The 23,445-nt window shown below is 37.4% G+C and overlaps 1 protein-coding gene across 1 annotated transcript in view; it reads right to left on the bottom strand.

Annotated features, from left to right (window-relative positions):
* The window catches only part of LOC139695781 (lutropin-choriogonadotropic hormone receptor-like), a 484,244-nt gene that overhangs the window by 334,243 nt on the left and 126,556 nt on the right, over positions 1-23,445 (bottom strand). Inside the window, exon 3 of the mRNA XM_071594568.1 lies at positions 12,475-12,549. Coding sequence (XP_071450669.1) covers positions 12,475-12,549 — 75 coding nt within the window. The remainder of the gene's footprint in view (positions 1-12,474; positions 12,550-23,445) is intronic.

A 23,445-nucleotide genomic window follows, 5' to 3' on the forward strand; every position in this document is an offset into this window, starting at 1 on the left:
ATAATGTATTTTTTTATGTAACCGGTTGTTGTTGTATTCAGGCAACACTATGATACGCCGAAGATCAATCTTTTCACGGTTGAAAATAATAACCACAAAGATACACTTACACTGTGATACCATTTATTTTTAAATAATCTTTATGCATATTTTAATGTGATTATAAATTTTAATCCAACAGCGTTAAAACACGGCACTCATCTCGGCGGTTTCTTCTGCTCCTTACATAAGGTTTGGTGGAATTCACAAACCTTTTTCTAAAAATATTGAAGAAGTTCTTGAAGAAAACGCCCGAATGAGCAGGCATCCTTTGAAATCAAACCTCAAAAGAACTTTTGCAATATCATGAAAAGTATACCGTAAAAATTAGCAATTATTTTGGGCTGAATTAAAATCTTTCCACGAATATCACGTAATAGTTTCAGCACAGTAGATTATTGATCTAATACTTCAAATAGATTGATGCACTGAAAATATAAACAGATTGAGGAAACGTGGAGAGAAATGGGGTTAAAAATTAGCAACCAGTTTTTTAATACATTCAAAATATCCCATATCCGTCAAAAGAGCGTGCTGGAGGGAACGTTGACCACAATCCATGGAAAATTTACATAGAAAATGCAATATCAGAGTATGTTATGCAATATTTGTCATGCTAGTTTAGTGATTTATTCACAAAGGTGAGTGACTGAATGAAGAGAAATTGAATGCGTGACTACGCGTCTCACTCTCCTTGGATATGCATGGACACCTGTTGGTGAGCCTCATTGGAGTTCTCACGGGCGATGCACCTGCAATAGGAGTAGTAGTATCTCACCTCTTCATTCACACACCCCATGATCACTCAAGATTTCTTTGCACGCGTTGTTTCATTCTTATATGGAAACATATTTGAAAAACGTTTGTCTCTTCATTTCAAGCCCCTTGGCCAACTGGAGAATCGGTCTTTTTTGGGGCGAATGCAAAGCATAGCTTCGTGTCCGAAATTTGACATAAAAATTAATAAATTATCTTCCTTCTCTCATTTTATACTTAATTCATTGTTCATTTCATTCAATTAAATAATGTACTTGCATCTATTAATCAAATTTTATGAATGCACACTATACTGATGTATATCATATAAAGTTAAGAATCAATGATAAAATATAGAGAAAATACACTGAAATCACTGTATGAATTTTGAAGGTAATGCTCACGATTTTATTGAGACGCAACTAGCCATGGTAGCGGGGTAAAACGGGTCAGAATGTGTGGTAGAGGGGTCTGCCCTTCCGACACAGCCGGTTGTCAGTTTGCTCCGAGCAGTTGGAGTGGAAATACGTGCCTCCGCTTGAAGTGTGTTGTTCGACTTTTTAACACGGCGCGGCGGCGTCAAGCTCCAACATGACAATGCCCCCAGCCGAACGTCCTCCATCGTTAACAACTTCCTAGCCCGGAGCACCCTAAGAGTCCCCTAAAGGGACCACCCCCAGGCCAATGGGATGGTCCCACAGCCCCCTTACAGCCCCGTCTTGGCTTTGTGCGACTTTTTTTGGTGTCCCCGACAGAAGACCGTGAAAAATATCCAATAGCATGTTACAACGTTCCTGAGAGACATTCCCGTCAAGGAGTTTCAGGGTATTTTCCGGGCGTGGCAGACACGTCTCCACAAGAGTAATGATGTAGGGGGAGAGTATTTTGAGGAATTTCAAGCATTTGTACAAGTATGATCAATAAATAAATCTATTTTTCCCACAGAATGCGCATTAATTTTATAGGGGACCCTGTATGCAGTAAATTGGGTAGTTGAATTGACTCCCGTCTTCTTAACTCTGTGTTGAATAAGGTCGTATGTGCTACCGTGAAGGATTAATGCCACAAAATACGACACAACAGTAATGTTGTTGGTCCAGCATTCCTAGTTAAATTATTCAAGAGATCATAAATTAAAATGTGGTCACCCTCCCAGTTGAAGTGCCAATCGTAATCATATAGTATACCGAAAGCATTATTGAAATTCGCGTTTGTCACGGAAACTTGAAAATAAATACGGGGCTTAAATATCGACACAGAAAGATCGACATTTAAAAAAGAGATTTAACATTAAAATGAAGGAAGCATTTACGATGGAGTAGAAATGGTGTTGAAGTACGTATCTAATAATTTTTATCTTCAAAAAGGATGGGGGGAGACGAATTCAGTCACTGAAGAGAGTGAAACTCTTTTTCGATTCTTCATCAGGCCATTCCACAAGGAAAACCTTTTTATAAATTAAAGGGAAGTCTCTCCCCTTCGAAATGCTGACCTTTTCCAAATATTTTTGTTTATTCTCACTCAAAGTGAAATGATTAAGATCGCAGTGATCTTTGAAAAACCATCTATTTCACATGGAATTTCTGTTAGTTCATCCCTGTTTTTACGGCTACATCGATATATCCTACAAAATTAATTACAAAGTTGGAGAAGTAAAGCAAGGATAATAAGCAACTCCACGAGGTACGGAGAGTTGAAATCAAAATTCGGGATCGAAGAAGTAATTTTTCTTGACGGTAGTAGAAAATGTTTAGAGTTATGCTTTTATACTATATAATCCCGTACTGTCATGCATTTGATAAAAGAAACAATAATTAAAACTATAATTATATCCAGCTTTAATTATAACCATCTCTCGTCATATTTGCAGTTGCATTTTAAATTAATATCGAAATAATGACCACTCAATGCAATTGCACTGTTATGTTCAACGGAAATCGTCCGCCCGTGTGGAGACTTCATTCAATAAACAAACACCCTTCTCTTGGAATAGGTTTCAGAATGGAATACAACGCTGCATGCTTCGCATATTAAACCCTATTGCTTCCGTACGGTAATACAAGTAAATATGTACGTGAATAATTTATATCTGTGCAGATATTTGGCACACAGATGAAAGTATAATATGATAAATGGAAATAGCCCAGGTTTCCAGATGCATCACATTGTATCACATTTTAAATTTGTAATAAATCATCATTTTCAGACGCATTCCACACCAGCAAAAAGGTCCATCGGATAAATTCTAAAACGTCCACATTTCAATATTAACTGTGCAATATCAATCTTTTGTGTATCGATCAAATGGAGTCGTAAGTTCCCTTACACAGTAGTTCTACATTCGCGAAATATTTCAGGATTTTTTGAAACAAAACGAGGAATAGAGGTCTCCCAATTCCAGCACTCTTTTTTCGCTTGCCCCGAAGCATCTTTTCCCCGTCCACCTAAGCCCGCCTTTCAAGTGGCGCGAGAAAAAAAATGGCGGGGAAAACAATGATAGCAGGGGAAAGGAATACTCAAGTTTCGTTACACTATTTCTGAGTGCGGAGCTTAGTACACTTTCGTGAGCAGCCGTCAATAATGGAAAAAAGAACATTTTGTGTCGATTGCTATGCTTAGAAACGTGTTATAGGAAGTGGCCATTTGACGGGAATATTAAACAAAATTTTCATAACTCTTACGCCAATAGTTTTAAGTGAGTACTCGTATGCGTAGGGAAACTGGGAAACGTCAAAAGCAAAATTTAACCAGTTATACAATCATGAATTGTTTATTTAATAATCAAATAAAATTTTACTTCTAAACATTTATCAACTTTTTGGAATTGGATTTTTTACCCATCATTTATCTATTTTATGTGAAAATGGTTAAATATCCATTTATGGAAAAATAACAAAAGCATCTTCAACTTATTTTTAACTTTAAAGTTTTAGAAAGGGCACTATGCAATTGTAATGTCATCATTAAAAATAATGTTTGGCTCTATTTTTGAGGTCAATCAATCACGGAAGAATATACGCGTAATATGGGCAATTAATATGGTTGGACTAACTTATGGTGAAACATTCTCGAAATGGAGAGCTTATCAATAAATGCATCCGACAAAACTTGTTGAATTTCATCAAGACATTTAACTCGCACGTCTGAAGAAAAATTTAATAAATTTCGAAATAAAAATCTTATATCAACTGAAACTGGTTGTGAAATATAGAATACTTTTATTAAGAATAACAGGATGCATAAAATACGGAAATAAGGTGTACAAGGGTAGGCTGGAAACTAATTCACACATGCTTGTAGACCATAAAAAAATGACCTTTAGAGGCAATCTTGGTGGCATGTGGAAGTAGCATTCCCCCTCAACGCGCATGCGTAGGTTTGAGGTCGTTACATTCATCCAGCGTATTTCGAGAAGCGGAAGTATGGAGATGTGTTCTAGTGCTGTGTCAACGCGAGTTAAACAGCGTACTGTTATCGAATTTCGAAGTGCTGAAAAAGTGACTCCCATTGAGATTCATCGTCTTTTAAAGGCTGTTTATGGCAACGATGCTGTTGATAGGTCTACTGTAAATCGATGGGAAGTAAAATTACGTGGTTGTGAGCCTGGAAAACTATAATGGTAGATGAGACACGCAGCGGACGTCCGATCACTGCCACAGACGATAAACATCGCAAACTCGTCGAAGATTTGATTCAAAATGACCGGCAAATCACTCAAAAGCGTAATGCAAACCATATTGGAATATCCAAAGAACATGTATGCTTCATTATTGAACATTTGGGATACCGTAAAGTCTGCTACACAATGGGCGTCTCACCACACACATCGCGTGCAACTGGAGAGGCTCTGCAAAACCTGAAATTTGTACTGATTCCACACCCTTCTTATTCCCCTGATCTTGCGCCTTGCGATTTTTATTTTTCCCTCAACTCAAGAGACACCTGAAGGGTAATCATTACACCTCGGACGATGAAGTGAAGGCAGCTGTCAAGTCCTGGATTCGCGAAAAGTCGGAAGAGTTTTGCAGTGACGGAATGAAAAAAACTTGTTACACGTTGGGAGAATTGTGTTAGCCTTACCGGTGACTATGTTGAAAAATAAAAAGATATGACTTCGAAACTTAAAAATTGCACTTTATTGTACTTTCCGCTCGATCTTGCTATTTGTTTTTGTTCGCGCTCTACGAGCATGCGTGCATTACTTTTCAGCCAACCCTTTTGTTGTAGTATGGAGATGATTCGGCGGATAAATCAACTTTCATCGACGCTGTCATCCATAGAATAATGTTTTTGAAACATAACATTACTTAAAAAACAACTGTCATTTAATTTTTTTCTTAAAAATATTATATCCTTGTTTCTTTAGGATTTCTGCCGTGCTAAAAAAGAATAAGAGAAGGATGTTCAATATTACAAAGCCCATCATAGCCAGCCTCATAAATCTATACTATTCTGAATTAATTTTTAATTCAAACTATACTCACAACATTTATCTCCATCAGCGATTTACATATATTCAAAGTAATTATATAACCAATAATATATTCTAGAATTTATTATTACGCACTCTACAGTCTTTTATTTACGCCACCTCCCGAAACAAATAATCTACTTGACACAATGACATGAAATCATAAATATGAGAGCTGTAAAGCAGTATTTGGGAATCTGAAGCTCCAAAATCGATATATTCTACGATGCGCCAAAAGAGGAACTTCAAAACCCTAAAGTCAGTCCCTTAAATATTTTTAGTAATGCTTTTCTGAGCAGACGATGCTGTTCGAGATTTAACTGGGGCCTCTCTTCGAAATAATAAGACTCGAGGCTTGACTCGAAGGCATTGGGTTCCTCCGTTAATACCCATTTAAGTCATGTGCGATGGTAAAATCCTCAATAGTCCCTGGTAAGAATATCGAAACCAATAATGAATATAATATAGAACTGTTGACGCGATATATGATTGGGTGCACAGTGGGTCAACGTCTTTTGCTCACAGGCTCAGTTTAAATTAGATTTAACCTCCAAAATTCTTCTCATTTATACTCTTGGAAAACGGGAAAAGATAAACAGTTCAAAAGGGTAGAACGGCGGATGTAGATTTAACTCAATTGCCTTATTTCACTGAGGGAGAGGAAACTCCCTCTGTCAAAATATATATGTCTAATAGAGCAACCGGAAGGCGGGAGGAGATTTAATTCACTGTCTTCCTTTTTTTTGAGGAAGCAGGAAAACAAGGGCCCTTGGTATATAGTATATACATTCTTTCTGGCCCATAGTGGCAAAGGGAGGATATAGAGAAAATGCCAGAATGAAAATTTAAAATAGCGCTGAGGTATTTTAAAAACATGATCTACAATGATAAACCCGTTTATTTTCCACTATATATTGGTGATGTCTCCAAAAATTAGTTGAGTAAAAATTTGTTCTTGAATATGGCAGAATGAGTTGCAAGTGTGAAAATTTTTATTCTGGAGATGAAAGTTCTCGGAAAAACCCTGAAATTTAACTTTATCTCACAGTATGCCAAAATACTCTTCAGATGACGACGAAAGCGCATTGAAATTTTTAGTAATCAACTGACATATAATTCTTAATGGAATGAACTTTCCACAAGTGAGAATTGAATAAAGCCATAATGTCATCAAATCCCTCAAAGTGAATAAATTTCCTAAATCGGTTTTATGAGAATATTTTCTTAACAAGCATTCATCTTGTTTCAGAACTAGCTATTATAAATTGCTAATTATGCATTGGCGCTCGAAGAAGAACGCCTAAATGCAAAATACTGTATCTCAATGAAATTTCAAGCACCTGTAACATATATATACTATTGTACATAGTGCGTGTACTTTAATGCTCACATTTGCTCGTTCCATACGGAATTTTCTCTTACTGTTCTCTTCTAACTTGCAGCAATACTGAATGGGTGACTGCGAGGATGAGTCCTAAATTAGGACAATGCTCACAGCAATTAGCACATAATATTTTGAAGTCCTACTTTCGAAAGTCGATTTAATTGTAAAAATCCTTTTCATTTCATTTGTTAGCTATAAGAGCAGTGAATTTCATTAGGGTTTAGTCGGAGGTTTTTCTTTGAATAAATACATTTTCTTTTTATTGTGGTAACATGTCGAGTAATGCAAGCAAAAATATTGTACCTTTCACTTTGTTAAGATCAAGTCTAATAACTGCATGATATCTTCCTTAAACCGTCGAAGAAAATGGTGTCGGGAAGAGGGAAATAATAATTTGCTCTCGCTCCTCCTTGAATGTTTACTCAGGAAACCTCGTGTCTTGTGCCGTGTGGTGGAGCACGCCCCGTTTCCGTAACCGTTGAATCCGACCAAATCGCCCACTTTTCACGGTTATCTTACGAAATTAATGGGATCATCCTGAGAAAACGGTCTGAAAAAATTGCAAACGGCGACTTCAGGCAGAAACTCTGCAAGATATTCCCTCGCACTGTCTTCCCAGTCGGATATTTATGAATTCAGTCCTTTCTTTCGCAGAATTTATTTATGTGTTCCTATGCTCGCTACGGTGAGTCCGTGAATCCTGGGGATTTTTCTTGTCCATTATTCACGTTTCGCTGTATCCCTTAAATTGTCTAACCACTCAGCCTTGACCTCACGTTTCCACCCGAGGTTTCATTTCAATAATCAGTGAATTCTAGATTTCTCGTAATGTTCACTGAGTTTGCTGAATATTTCAAAGGAAGTCAGACTTATTTCACCTTTTCCAGCATACCTGATAGGTGATATTCCCCATTAATGAAAGTTAATTTAAGCTAAGATATTTTTAAACTGAATACTCGTGGGAATAGCATGCATTAAAAAATAAAACAATGGTAGATAACAATTAAATCCGTTCTATCATCCCTCCAAAATTGTTGTTTGAAATTCTGAAGAGTACCAAAATCAGGTATTCCTCTATTAATCTTAGTTGAAAATTTTTGACTCCCGGTAATATGGAAAATGAAACCTTGCTGAAAGGCATTTAAAAATAGTATTCATGCATAATCTTTTCATTGGCATAAACACGTCATTCTGTCAAATAGAAGGCAATTGTAATTAATTTTTGCTCATGTCATGAAGTGTTATTTTGGGATACGGCCCCTTTGTGTATTTCCTGTAGTGAATTAACACCACAAAAACCGTTCTTCGCATATATTGTCATCGGTAATAAGCATCAGCCAACGAATCTTTGATGATTGCAAAATAATTTAGTAAATGTGAAATGAAACGAGAAGAGAGATCCAAGGGAAAAATTATATTTCCGTTTTCCAGGAAATGTCAGCTTTCTACTCTCAAATGGCACGGCAAGTAAAATTTCCAACGCCCAATGAAACGGGAATTCCGACAACTCTGCTAAGATGGGAATATTTCCACAGATAATGAATTAACTTTCACTGATGAAATGATTTTTTCGCCTTAATTCAGAAAGAATCAAATATATTCAATAAAGTAGCAATAGCTCAGTTTTAGCATAAGTTAAATCATCTAACTTCTTAAAAACTACTTAATAAAACTTATTTCAGCAAATCAAAAAACTTTAAACCAAATTACGCCATCTAATTTGTCACAGTGTAATATTTGAGAATGTCAAAGGTTTTGTTGCAGCAGATCTATCTACGAGGGTCATCCGGAAAGTAGTACCCGTTCGTGAAATAAAGACACAAAAGTAAATATTAACAAACATAAAAAATTTTATTTGAAAGAGGATACTTTAAACTACTTCTCAACAACGTGTGACAAGTTTCTGTATTCCTGCTGCATAGTCCTTCGCCGCCAGCTCATTGAGATACGCGAGGGACCCATCTTGCACAAATTTTTGCATAATGCAGATGGTGTTTAACAATTTCATGAACAATTGTTCGAGAAACATTGGGAAAATGCTCACAGATGTCATCAATTAAGACGCGCCGATCGTTCCTCACGAATTCGTCAACTGAGCTCACCAGTTGGTCTGTAATGACAGACGGTCTCCCCGAACGCTCATCGTCGTGTGTGTTCCCCCTCCCCATGTTGAAGTTGCGACACCACCGCCGAACAGACGACTCGTCCATTACATTGTCTCCATACACCTCCTTTAATTGGCGATGAATATCACATGGGCGAACGTTTCTTGCATTGAGGAATTTAATCACTGCCCTCACTTCACAACTGGCGGCGTTCTCAATTTTTTTAAACATTGTAAACAATCACAGAAACAACACAGGCAATGCTAGCGTCACGCAACTTGGCTCAGAGAAGGCAGACAAGCCACTGAAGCTATCTGACCTCGTCCAGCGGCTACTCGCGTCGGCAGCACTTCATGCGGCACGAACGGGTACTACTTTCCGGATGACCCTCGTACGCTAGCCAAATATTAAGGCAGTCATGTTTTTCATCCCAGAAAATGAAAAGGCTTTCTTTTTCTTTAACCCCTTCAAACACACGTAATATAACATGTATATCAAGATCACAGAGGTAATGCACCTGCATTATCCTCCACAAAAACCAATATTTTCGTACGTGCACAAATAAATTACGCAATCTTATTGGAGAAACTGTATCGCCCATTCTTGAAACTCGTAACTTTTCTGCGATATAATTCTTAAATTCCTTAATGAATGTCTAGAAATTCTGGATTAGGACCTTGAACAAAGCTGCAGCCCCGTGTGCTCTTCTTGATTACCTTTTAAATTTTTCCAAAAAGGGTTTTCTTCAAGACATTTCTTCAAGATAAATACATAGGATGGGCCTGAATAGATCCAGGGTGGGAGAAAGCTTTGCCTGGAGTCAGAAGTTTCCGAGTTTGCTCTTCCGTTGAAGCATGTCGCTGCTGAGTGCCAGTTACCTCATCCAAGATAATGGTTGGGTTGAAGGCATTTTATTTCTCCTACAAAGTATCATTAGATACTTAAGACGTTTGACATTACACGAGAGTGCACAAACAGGAAAAAAAATCCTCCATAAAATTCAGATTTAGCGTTACTCAAAGAACATAATTTATGGTTAGGACCCAAGAAGTTTCAATTTTTTCACGTCTTAAATCTTAATGATTGATTTTAAAATGCTAATTTTAATCCTAAAAACTAACTTTAATTACTGATATCTAAATTTAATATGGCAGGTGCTTAGAATAAATGTACCCACACGCAGGGTCAAAGCTAAAATTGTAATGATACAGAGGAAGCAATGAATCAAACGAGTGAACATCATGGACGATTGTTTAATGCCTTTCCACAGTTACGTTTGTCATCAGTTACACTCCTCCTCAGGTAGATTACATCTTCCGATTACAAAAAATTTTCTACTTTAGTTGTGGATTGTTAAAAAGGATAATTTAAAAAATATATGATTATTTATTATTATACCTGCGGGCAGATCAAATTTTAGTTTTTACGTAATGATGCAACAGTCAGCGATGCAAAACTTTGAACTGAGTTCAACTTTATTAGTTTAGAGTAAGAAGGGGGGAACTGGTTGGTACCCATTTCGATACGCTCTTGCGGTATTGGTACTGTACTTCTTTTCCAATACGCGGAAACGTGGTCATTGAAGCAGGAGGATAGACGTAGATTGGAGGCTTTTGAAATGTAGGCGTGGAGAAGAATGGAGAAGGTGAAATGGACAGAGAAGAAAATAAATGAGAAAGTACTTGGTATGGTGGTCGAAGAGAGGGGTTTGTTGGGAGAAATCCTATGGAGGCAGGAAAAGTGGATGAAGGGACCAGCAGTGGGATGTTGAAGACTGTAATAGAGGGGTGAATGTTGGGCAAACGAGGAAAGGGAAGGAACAGGATAGGGATGTTGGACGGGATGAAGGGAGGAAGAAAGTACTCAGAGATGAAGAGGGACCTGATATAGAGTAGGATAATGGATTATGTGTTTTGTTAGGAGTCAAAAAATGTTTTCTTTAGTAGCTGTGTCCATCCAAAAACCAACCTTAACCGGTAGATTACCTAATAAACACAATAATTTAATCTAATTTTAAATAAAATGAGTGTGGAATAGGTAATTAGAATGAAATATTTTTTTCCAGAATAGGTTACAATAAAATATAAAAGCTACAATTTCTTATTAAACAAGTCGCCGGAAGCCCCTAATGTGAAAATAATTCCTGTGACTATAGTATTGAGAACCTACTTACCTTCCGCACCGTCAGAGAACAGGAACATTTCATTTTAATTTAAATTTATGATGATGATTTTTCATGGTTTAATACAGTAATGCAGTGGGAAATTGAGCGTACATTGATAATGTAGACGTCAAAGCTGAGTTCATACCGAATACCTCTCATTCATTTATATGATACGACTCTTGATTCATTAAAAAAAAACATTTTTGTAGAGCACTTGGATGAGATACATTTTGACCGTTAAGTTTGAATCAAAGCTGAAAATGGAGGAACTCAAATTTTAAGATTTGACGAGCTTTAATCTTATAGAAAATTAACATACTCATTAAGGTACCCCAAATGTTCTAAGCGTAAGATGTACACTCTTCAAAAGCTAATGTTAAAACCCAATTTTAAAGGACTATATTTTACGAGAAAGGATAGGAGTCAATAATTACATAGTTGATCATCATTTGATGCAAATACTCTATTCTACGAAAATTATTGCACCTCGTCAGACAAAATAAGTAGACTTCTTCTAGCCAAAGATTTTGAATCTCATCAAACATGATGTTTCAGCACAAATTGAGTAGCTCCAGGCGTGATGTGGTGGAAGTCGAATACAGGGAATCGAAGCACCTTTCCACTTGATGATTTTTATTGAAAGACGAGGTTTCGATGTATTACCTGATAAACCTGATGATGATGCAATGCATGGAAACCCGGTCGTAAAATAAAACTTTTCTCAAATGGAAAAGTGCTACGATCAGGTATTCATTATGATATTTTAGAATCTTTATATGACACACTGAATTAAAAATAGGTACTATCTAAAATTAAATTTGGTATTTATGGATTTACAGCATATTTTACAATATCCATTACTTCGGGACGAAGCTAAGAGGCCAATTTATATATATATATATATATATATATATATATATATATATATTATAAGGTAATATATATATATATATATATATTACCTTATTATAATAATATATATATATATATATATATATATATATATATATATATATATATATATATATATATATATATATATATACACACAGCGAAGAGAGGGGTTTGTTGGGAGCAATCCTATGGAGGCAGGAAAAGTGGATGAAGGGGGTATTGACCGGCAGCGGGATGTTGAAGACTGTAATTGAGGGGAGAATGTTAGGCAAACGAGGAAAGGGAAGGAACAGGATAGGGATGTTGGACGGAATGAAGGGAGGAAGAAAGTACTCAGAGCTGAAGAGGGACCTGATGTAAAGTAGGATGTTGTGTTTTGCTAGGGGTCACAAATTATTTAGTTGGTAATTGTGTCCATCCAAAAACCTACCTTAACCGGTAGATTACCTAATAATAATAATAATAATAATAATATATACACACACACGAATTAATAAAGCAATGAACTGTATCAATTCCGACGAAGAAAATGAAAGATTTACGCCCTATTATTCAATAACAAGGTAGAAAAAAACAAATCATGCGCACACAAATGTAGGAGAGAGCTTCTGAGGAAAAACTGATTGGCATATATTAGATTTCTCCAAACAGCAGTACTTACATTGTTCGCAGTTCAGTCAAATTTTCAAAGGCGTGGTCTTCTATAGATTCCAACTCCTCCACATTCATAAGGACCCTGAAATGAAATAAGTGCTTAATCAAAGATCTTCACCATCAAAGAAAATCAACATTCCAAAATTGTTTCTTGAGTTTCATGCTTCTTATACTTGATGAAACTTGGGGATTAGCAAAATAAAATGTGTATGACAGGACACCCAATTTCTGTGATGTAATATTCTATGGGAGAACAGTTTACCTTTAGAAAAACTGAAGAGAACCACACATACTCATCCTTGAGATCACCATGTTTTTAGTTTTATGTAAGGTGAAGTGCGCCGGAGGGCAGTTAGTACTGTTACTGACGATCTTATCTGTGTTTGTTTATAAAAAGCCGCTCCCTTTTGGCTTTCCTTTCTTGTTAGGATAAGATTTCATATTTAATTCATAGTTTTAAGTTTCTCCTTCACGCAAATCATACTTCCACTCTAGCCATGTTTCTTTCTTTCAATGTCATGCGTTTATTTTGCATGTACAATGACCGGTAATGGTAAGATTTCACTCACCGGGACGGTTTATATTTGCCCGTTCGGGGAGGCAATTAACATTTCGCGGATACAGAATTTCCACCATTTCATTCGATCTGCACAGGCTTTCCCCCTGTAGTATACCGAGTTGACGAAAGTCAATGTGAATATTTTTGATGCACAGTAGATGTGACATACGAAGTCACGCGACTAGTTTTGATACATATTTGTGCTATTTAGAGGGTATTTATTTTTATTTGGGACTCTTCCACCGACTGTTTGACCAATCCAGTTTATCGACCGACTTGATACCATGAAGGGCGAGATGATTGTGCAATCACCAATGAGAATATTAGTTTGAAACCCTTGCGTTGCAATTGGGATTGGGCGAAAGGCAATAGGAAACGATTTCTCCGAGTCATCTCACCGTTTATGAAACTGGCGACGTTTACCACTCCGGAACCAAATTCGAAAGCGGTGCGTCGTCGGGATGTACCCTTAAACCGAAATCTTCCAGCATCCAAAATTGCGTGATGATGATGCGGTGAAATTACTAGCAGATTCTAACTTCCGTCATGGCAAAGAGATTGGCTTTCCTTCGCCCCAAGGGACACGAGGCTCGAATGACGAGGGGAAAGGGGGAAGGCGATAGGCGGAGATGGAGCAATGGCCCCGTTCCCTCACTAGAGTCCAGGGCTCATTTTCCCTCGCACCGCCTTTCATCGCGGGCATTCAGCACTGGAGCGCCGACTCCTTGTGGCGTAGATACATTGACGCTGACGGTGATGGGCCGCCATCCGTCGAATCGCGTGAGAGCTCTCATTATTCGATTCGCGCACATTATGGTAGTCCAATCAAAATCTCATCAAGCCACGTGGAAAGAAGGCGTCTCGGCACGTCCCCTTTAAATGTTAAAGGGTATCCGTTACGGGGAATATTTCCCGTTTCTCGATTTCACGGTGGGATGAGAATTTTGAATTACGATGAACGCAATCGTGCATTTCATGTTTACGCGGAAATTTGATCCTTTCTCGTTAGTACCCATCTACGTTCTCTAGAATAGCACACTTACAAATGTCCTGCGCCGCTCTTATTGGTCAAAGGGGGGGTTAAACCACTTCAAGTAGATGCGGGGGGGGGGGGGAATAAGCTTTACCGCGAAACCGGTCTCAGTGCTCTCTAAGCGGTGGAAGCGGCAGGATGTTAGTTATTGTAAACCTTTGCTTTTTATTTTTTTTAATTCCAGTGTGAGCCCAACGGGTCCCTGGCATAGGAGATATCCCTGCAAATCTTGAGTGTGAATGCGATTCACGAGAGTGACTATTATTCCTTATCACACCCTTGTGATCGATTGGCTGTAAATTTGTTTAATATTTATAATTAATTTTGCCTCTTTTTGTGTGATAGAGTTATTCGAGGGTCACTATTTCCCAAACACACGCAAGTGACCTATTGCTTGTTTCCTATTTTTCCCCTTACTTGAAACTTTGTTTTACTTTCCCCCTCCCTTTACAAACCTACCACAAAACAAGTTTACGGTCTCAGCTATTCCGTTATCATTCTGATAGTGTTTTCTTGGCATCTGGACACGAGGTTTGCGAAGACTTAAGCATGAGTAGCCCAGACACATCACCGCCACTCCTAATATCCCCCAGTCCACCTGAGATCTCATTAGAAGGGAGGAGGCTAAGGACCCCACCCGCCGCCCTCCTTGGCCCAATGGCGCCCAGAGCACTTCTCCAATTTGTCGCGGAATCGATACCTTTCTTCACCTTTCCTTCCAACCCTCTCGGGTTCTAGCTCCAAACTTTCGCGGTGCCGGGTCTGTGATAAAGAACCCACCGTAAAAGTTGAGACAAGAGCTCACACCATAAGGATTTGAGTGCTTGAGTGTGTGTCGCAGAAGAAAAAGACATTCCCCGACAGGACAAACCCACCACAGCAAACACAGAAGCTGTTTTTCCAAGAAGTTCCTTTACATTCAGGTCGACTAGGATGATGAGCAACGTGGAATTTAATTTTGTTTCCACGTGGACGTCGGGATCGCCGCTACATGAGAGAAAGATAAGCAATGTAGTGGAGGCCGAGGAGCATCATCTGGGAAATGCTCTCGTGCGTTCACTCCCTTTAAGCTCTCTAAGAATTGTGAACTGCATGCGATCAACTTGCGCCGTAACTGATTTTAAGCTGGCTCTAGGCCAACTTCTAGGAGCAGATGTGGCCAAAACCAAATATACTCGTATCATGGCAACCTCTAATCAATACATTAAATGAAACTGCAACATAGTGCATTACATACGCTTCTAAGTACTTGGCTGACTTGTAGAAGATATTACGAATCAGTCATCGCAAGCAAGGAAAAGAATGACATTCCTGAAACAGTTATAATAACAAATATTCTATTTACCCCCAGGCAGATTGATAAAGAGTTTTTATGAAAATCACTTAATAAGATTTACTCGTATTTACTAAAAGTACCATCTGATATTTTTGTTTAAAGACAATTAGCTAGAACTTTCCTTAATGTTTTCCGTATACCGGCCATGCTTAAAATGAATAAGTCCCACATAACTCCGTTCCATATTCAACCTCCAGAACTAACTCCATGTTCATATTAACTCGCAAGATCGATAGAACGTTTTTGGGTCGAAATAAGCCCGTGACGAATGGTTAATTTCCTCACCCTTTGGAGTAAAAGTATGAAAATTCAATTTGAGGATAAGAAGAAGAAAACCAATTTCCGATGAGCTGAGTCATCTCGTTTGGAGCCAAGAGCTGGGGATGGGATATGAGGAAGCATGAAGGAGCTATAATTACTCACTAATAGAATGTTTTCCCTTTGTCGCCAGTGGATAGTTGAAAAAATATTAATTCATATCCCTGTGATTGAAAAATTTAAACATGAGAACATATGAATACGCTAAATAATGGTATGATGGGAATTTTTTATGCTGCCTTCCGCATAAAGATGATTTTTTGCTATTTTCTGATAACTTGTTAACATCCTTAAGAATTAATGAATTATAGCAGAGGATATCAAATAACTGCAGGAGATACCGCGATGGTAACTTAATTATGGTGCACCGAAATGCAGAAATTAAAAGTAAAAACCATTGGATTTGATCGGACTAGAACCCGAATTTCCTGGATTTCCAGCCCAGAGTATTATTAACCAATTAAACTGCCCAGCCGTAGACTTTGAATGCTCCCGAAAATCAAGGGGAATGATTTTACTCTGAAGTTTTGCATTTTGAAAGAATATTAACTCCTAATACAGGGTGCGTTCCGAATATAGTGCAATAATGTTTTAAAAGTATAATTTATTGAACATATTTGCACAAACACTTGAAATTTTTCAAATTACTGTCCTTGGACGTCTACATATTTTTTCCAGGGACTCTGCCATGACCGGTGCGCGCCCTGGAAGTCGTCCTCGGGGACCTTGCGCAAGGTCTTCGTCACGGCTGATTGGATCTCTTCTATGGACGAAAAATGGGTTCCTTTCAGGGCTGCCTTAATCCGAGGGAAGGTAAAGAAATCTGCTGGGACGAAGTCAGGACTATAGGGGGGGTGGGGCAGCGTTGGCACCTCGTGTTCAGCCAGGAACTCGCGGACTCCTAGCTCGCTGTGGAAAACGCCTTGGGCACGACCTTGGTGCACGCTTTCCTCATCGCTGATAAATTCTCAGAAACAATGCGAAACACCACAGTAGACGGCATGTTCAGTTCATTGGCAACCATCTTGATACTCAATCAACAATAAGAGTCCAAAGATTGTCGAATACAAGCCACATTGTGTATCGGTTTTGCTGGTTGATAGCCGCCCAGAGCGTTGTTCATCGTGAACCTCTTCCCGGCCCTCCTTAAAGGCCTTTAACCACCTCAAAAATTGTGAGTAGGCGGAGAGAAGAGTCCCTGTAAGGCTCGCGAATCAATTTGTTAGTCTTCTCAAAAGATTTTTTCAGTTTAGCACAAAACTTAGTAATCGCGTGACGCTGCTCAATCGTCGATTCCGTTTTTTTCGTGACACGGTTGGCGCGCTGAGGTTTACAATAACTGACGTTCTGCCGCTTCCACAGCTTGTGGAGCACTGAGACCGGTTTCGCGGCAAATTTTAGCGTCCCCACAACAGCGGTTTAATTCCCCTTCTACCAGTAGGAGCGTCCCGGGAAATTCAACTGCATTTCAATTGCATTTTTTCAATGAACCCTGTAAAAGGCTATGTTATTATTAGGTAATCTAACGGTTAAGGTAGGTTTTTGGATGGACACAGCTACTAAATAAAACATTTTGTGACTCCTAAGAAAACACAAAATCCAGCAAAAGGCTATGTAAACTTCATATTTTTATCACACTCCTTCTTGAGGCAGAAGCAACATTGCACCGCTACCTTTTTGTTAAAATACGATTCTACTGCATCACTAGTTATCCCACGATAACCTCCTCAAGCCTAATTGGAATTTCCTCGGTCAAATTGTCTTATTCGTGACAGCTGGCTGGATAATTCTAAGATGCTGTCTTAACCTTATTGTAATTATTTTAGACTAGGCATTGGAGTTGTTGAAGGAATGAGGGTTATAATCAAATGAACAGAGCTGAAGTGTGAGGATAAAGGAAAAGAGGGAGGAAATGATTGAAGAGAAAATGGGATCGTATAAAGAAAGTCAACAGCAGGTTATATACTTGGGCGTTATACTTGAATTAAACCATGAATGGGTGATATACGAGGGTAAAATTAAAATGAATTTTTTTTCAGGAAAGGAGTCCAATGAAATTTAATGAAGCAGTGGAAGTGGAGTGCTGCGTTGCTTTAGTTAGGCGAGTATTTGAAACTGATGGGCGAAAAGCTAATTAAGAAATCGAGGAATGTAAAGAGAAATCTCTAAGAATGAAAAAAGATATACTACGAGAAAACAAATGGTAGATTGGAAAAGAGAAACGTGAAGGTTATATTGGAATAATTGTGTGTTCAGTCCCTATATTAATGGGGAAACAAGAGAAGACTGACTTAATGAAAAGTTCACAGTTTACTTATGACACCGAGGGAATTATGTTGGTCCCAAATGCTAATGTTGGATTGGATGCCTGGAACAAAATAAGAAAGATACTACCACTGACATGGTCATGAACTCCATCATCCCTCACCCGATAAAATACCATCATCAAATCCAACGCCAACATCGCAATGCATTTCATTTGTAAAACAATATAAATTGATTCAGTCGAACACTCACAATTTGCACGATGTGCCTTTAGTTCTATAATACTCTTTAATTCCCACCCCGTTCCATGAAATACAAGTACTTCCTTCCGTATCCTTATATATATCAATATTTACAAAATTCATGTCAATGGCTATATGTCACCGTGCTTTTTCTGTCAATAATCTTACAAATTATACTTTTCAAAATGTTATGCAGATTTTATTTCAGTTGCTTTTATAAATATATGATTGCGTTGGATATTTTTAAACTTTCCAGAATTTATATATTGGCAGTAATTCATCGGTATACCATTTAATAAATCCATGACGGTTAGATTGGTGTTATTTAACGTCGTTTTCCTCCATTAGTATTTCCAGATAGAATAAATTATAGTCTCACGATCTGCCGGCCCTTAATTCACTTTTTCCATCTTCCTCCTGTTAATTTTATTCTCCTTCATTCCTCCCCATCTTTCCCAGGATGTCATACACAATTTGAGCCGCCTTTTCCCAATTTATATCACAACGAAAGGCTTTCCATCAATATTCATCCATTCTCATCAAATCCGACTTATTTCAGTAAATGTTTTATTTTCTCCCCCATATTTTACTGTTCACAAATATTTTAATTCCCAGATGTGTCATCCGTGAAGTCCAATATCTAAAACTACTGCGGCCATTAAATCTGAAAACTCGTTTAAAAATTCTTCCGAAAACCTTCTGTTGCTTGTAGCATCCATTTGCAAAAGTTGCCATTTTGCACAGTGTCTCTTTAGAATTAATAAGAAACTGTTCGGTCAATCACTACTTATTTTCATATCTGTATTGTATAGGAACTTTCAAATACAAATTGAAATGCGGAGGAGACTAATGATTTTAAGTATTAAAAGAAGATGAAGTTTGTAAGATTTCTCCTTGAACTATAATATTCTTTGTTACGAAGAACATTTTAATAGCAACAGCACTCGTATGATGACATACTTGAATAGAAATTTCTTTTTAACGTAGATACTGTTGACATAAATGGCAAAGAGTCAATTCTTATAGTTAATATAAGATTTGTAGTTATACATTGGAAGTTGGTTTATTTTTCGTCAATACTACAATAGTCTGAAGTTTAGCTCGGTAGATAATTAGGCATTTTCGCCAAATATTAAAAAAATACTACACTTAGACATGATTTATATTCATTAAATGAAGAACACAATGTATATTTCCACTGTTCTTTATTTACATACAACTAGTTTCAACGCTTAGGCGGCATCATCAGGTACCAATTAGTCAATTAATGCTTTGAATTTGCAATTTTCCGGAAAAGTACCACCGCAGACCACAACATCCCCTCCTACTCCCGCCATCACATATCTCACAAGCTTTCCACTTTTCATTTCCTATCAAACAAACTGTTGGCCATTCCTCTTTCCAAAATTAATTTTGTTCAAGAACTTGACGCGATTAAAGATTTAGCAATGAAAAATGACTACAAAGAAAATTTAATTGAAAAATACTACAGTGAAAACGTTCCTTTAAAGTAAACAATCTTTAGAGTAAACCAGTTAATGTGGAGGAAAAGGGTTACAAATGGTGTAAGCTCCCTTATTATAGATTTATTTCACAAAATATTGCCAACTTCTTTCTTAGGGAAAAATTTCGAATGGCTTTATACAATACGAGTAACTAAAAATCACTCTTGAATACTACAAAAGACAAAATATGTGCACAAGATAAAAGTGGCAATTATAAGTTAACTTGTAAGGACTGCAGTGCTATATACATAGGCCAAATGGGGAGATCATTCAAAACAAGGACAGTGGAACATGAATGCTGTTTTAGAAATTGTGACCTCAAGCAAACACACTTCACCAAGCATCTACGGGAAGATAATCATGGGAGTGATTTCAAACCGGAACTCTTGCACCAGATGGAAAAAGGAATGAGGATGGACAAGTGGGAAGAGCTGGAAATCAGGAAAACGGGTTATTTGGTTAACGATTTATTGTTTGAATACCTCTCCTCAATCCTAAAAGTATCCCATTCCTTCACAGAGAGACCCAACAAACCCCCCACTCCACTGTAAACCAACCAATCACCTTTCCTGACGCTTAACAACCTCCTCCCCCTTACCATCAATGCCGATCGCAATCCCACCTTTTTCCCCTCCTCAACCCCATGAATGGTATATAAATGGACCCCGACTTGATTAATTTGTACCTGAAGATGACGATTTGCCAACCAAGTTTTGTATCCCTCCCACTCCCCCCACTCCCCAGACCTACCTACCACTCTTCCAAGTCGACGATTAACACCGAAAGATGTAATTCTCTCTCTTCCTCCCAGCTACATTTCCACCTTTTTGCCCTCCCTTACCCTCCCTCTCTGACCAACCCCTCTCCCCTCGATTAGAAGGCCTGGCCTGTATTAGGATGCAGGCCTGTATATACCAAGGTTTCCTCTATGAGGACAACCTTATAATGACGTTCAACGTCGAAACCTGGGCCGTGTTTTCAAATTAAGTGCGTCGAATTGCAAAGTCAAAAGTTTCATTTAATTTAAATATGCTATGCAATTTCCATAGTTTCCATACTCCGCTGGAGACAACAAAAAGAATTGAATCAGTTGGAATATGGACTAGAAATGCTAAGACGGTTTTCATAACAGGGAAATTAGAAAATATAAAGGAGAGAGGAAGTATAAATATTTTATGATTCCACGAGATGAGATGGAAATTTGTGTATCTGGAATTATTAGAGCAATAATTAGCGTTATTTATACGAAAAAAAAGAAAAAAGCCAGCAAGGGGTGAATTTTATAATGCACCCCTTGTAGGCAGACACGTAGTTAACACAGAGTAAGCAAGTGATAGTATATTATTAGGTTAAGTGAAAGCTGAGGCAACGAACTTGGTCATTGATCAGGCATACATGCCTCAAAGTAAACTCCGGGAGGAAAACGTCGATAGGATATACGATCGGTTGGATCAGGAAGCGTAAAAAGGGAGGGTAATAGAGTATCGAAAGAGTTTAGAGATAATTATGAGTAATCAAAAGGGCAAATAATAGTAAAAGACCAAATAATTTAAAATTCAAGATCGCTGTTACAGCATAACACATGTTTAGATCATGTGTGCTGTATATAAATGTAGTCTAGGATTTATCATGTTGGCTAATATTTTCAAAGTACGAGTATCTCCGTGTTATACCTGACCAATATATTATTGCCTATGATTTATTGCATCCCTATTATTTGAAGAGTAGAATATTTAATATTTTTCTTGTTAAATGAAACCCAATTTTTGTGATAGTCAATTGAGTTATACTTAAAATATTTAGTAAAAAGTAAAGTTCTATGGCTCAAAATGGATGCCAGCGATCTTTGTAAAGAATTATGTGCGTTATTTAACAAGATATGCCACTCATACCGCCAATACATCGCTAACCGTCACAGCATTGCATCTACGTATTTTAACTCTTATTAGTTTAGAGAGAAATGGATAAACACGGAAATATACGAGTATATTTTGCACTGAGAAAAAGGGATAAACTTTTTAGAAAATGTAAAAGTGCGGCAAGAAATAATATTCACAGAATACATTATGCAGCCTAGAATTATCGGAAAATTTACTGAACGCAAAATGAAACATTATAAACAACTGCTCAAAACTTCTTGCACTACTCATAGTAATATATGCAAAAAACATGGAAAATTAAAAACATTAAAAACATTTATCTGGCATTTAAATGAATCAGTGAATAATATGACTCTTAATAATCTGTGCATGAAGAAATTTTCAAACCAAGCAATTAAAATATTCAAAGAATTAATTATATAAACTATATCTTTAATTATCTAAAGTAGGAGGTCATTCCATGTTACACAATGACTGCAATTACATGGCCAAACCTTAATTGTTCTAACTAAATTTTCCTATGGCCTTCTCTTCCTTACAAGAATAGAATTAATTGTATTACGCCATTAAGATTCACACCAAGTTTTATTAATTTATTGATAAATAAAAACATAATAATAATATATTAGGTAGGAGAATGCATCTCATTAAGATGCATTCTCCGACCGACCCATTCATCATTTATTATTTCCGGCATTCTTCGAAACCCGCTCAACAGCCTGTGTCACAATACGAATATATGATAAAGAATAAATGCGTTTGTTTACAAGTCACATGACGTACACAGGTATGTACGTATTTTTTAGCAGGGACAATATGGGAAGCCCACGAATCATCAAAGGTTGTACAAATTTACGGCAGGAACTCAGCCAACCAACATTTCCTCTTTCCGTGACAAGATTCTGACTTTATAGGTCTGCAACTTCAGCGCCGAAGCACATACTACGTTGAGAAATAGCACCGCCAAGCACATATGTGTATACGGTATTGTATATGGCGTGATATGAGGACAAGGAGGTGCTCCTACGAGAGAGATTCTCAGGGTAAGTCGGGCTAGAAGACGTTTTTGACATGCTAATTTCCTCCCTTAGCGCGTTGGTGACTGAAAGTCATGCAATCTAACATAAATTAGCCTCCAGTATCTGAAATGCCAATGGTTTTCATGAATAGTAGCTACACCGCATCTCATGCAACTGGTATATATTATTAATCAGTCACCGAGTTAAATATTCAACAGGGTGGAAATTTTAAGTTCATGTGCATTTGAAGTAATTTCTTAAGTCAGGTATTCACTCTTCACTACTCACATCTTCTCCGCATAGTTGTTGAAAAAAATAGAAATGTTAATTTCATGTTTATTCATGCATGATGATAAATTTAAAAATGCATATTTACTCCCTTTTCAATAATCATTTAATCAGGTCTTCATAACCGTAGATTTGTTATAGTTTACCTAATAATTTTTAACGCCCCTTTATGCTTCTGTATGTTGTAATTGCGGCTGTATTTCTCCATGGCTCTCATTGATGCTTTAAAACAGAACTCTGAATTAGTCTTTTGTGATCCTCTATATTTCGTTTATTCCGCCATCATTTTCACAGTGATTTCAGCTCCACAAACTATCTTAGGTATCTTTTCCTATTCCAGTTTCGAAGGCATAGAGTAAAAACTCAATATGAAGACTCTCACAGACTTCCTGTTGTCAACACTTATGTTTTTTAAGGTCACTTACGGTTTTCCATTTGATAAAACTTATACGCTCCTAGTAGTCTCATCTTTGTCTTCAAAAACCATTAAAATAATTTTAATTTTGTGTATAGATACTTTTATTTATGGAGCC

This window comes from Hetaerina americana, unplaced genomic scaffold, assembly GCF_022747635.1.
Source record: "Hetaerina americana unplaced genomic scaffold, ioHetAmer1.1.p SCAF_63, whole genome shotgun sequence".
Classification (NCBI taxonomy): domain Eukaryota; kingdom Metazoa; phylum Arthropoda; class Insecta; order Odonata; family Calopterygidae; genus Hetaerina; species Hetaerina americana.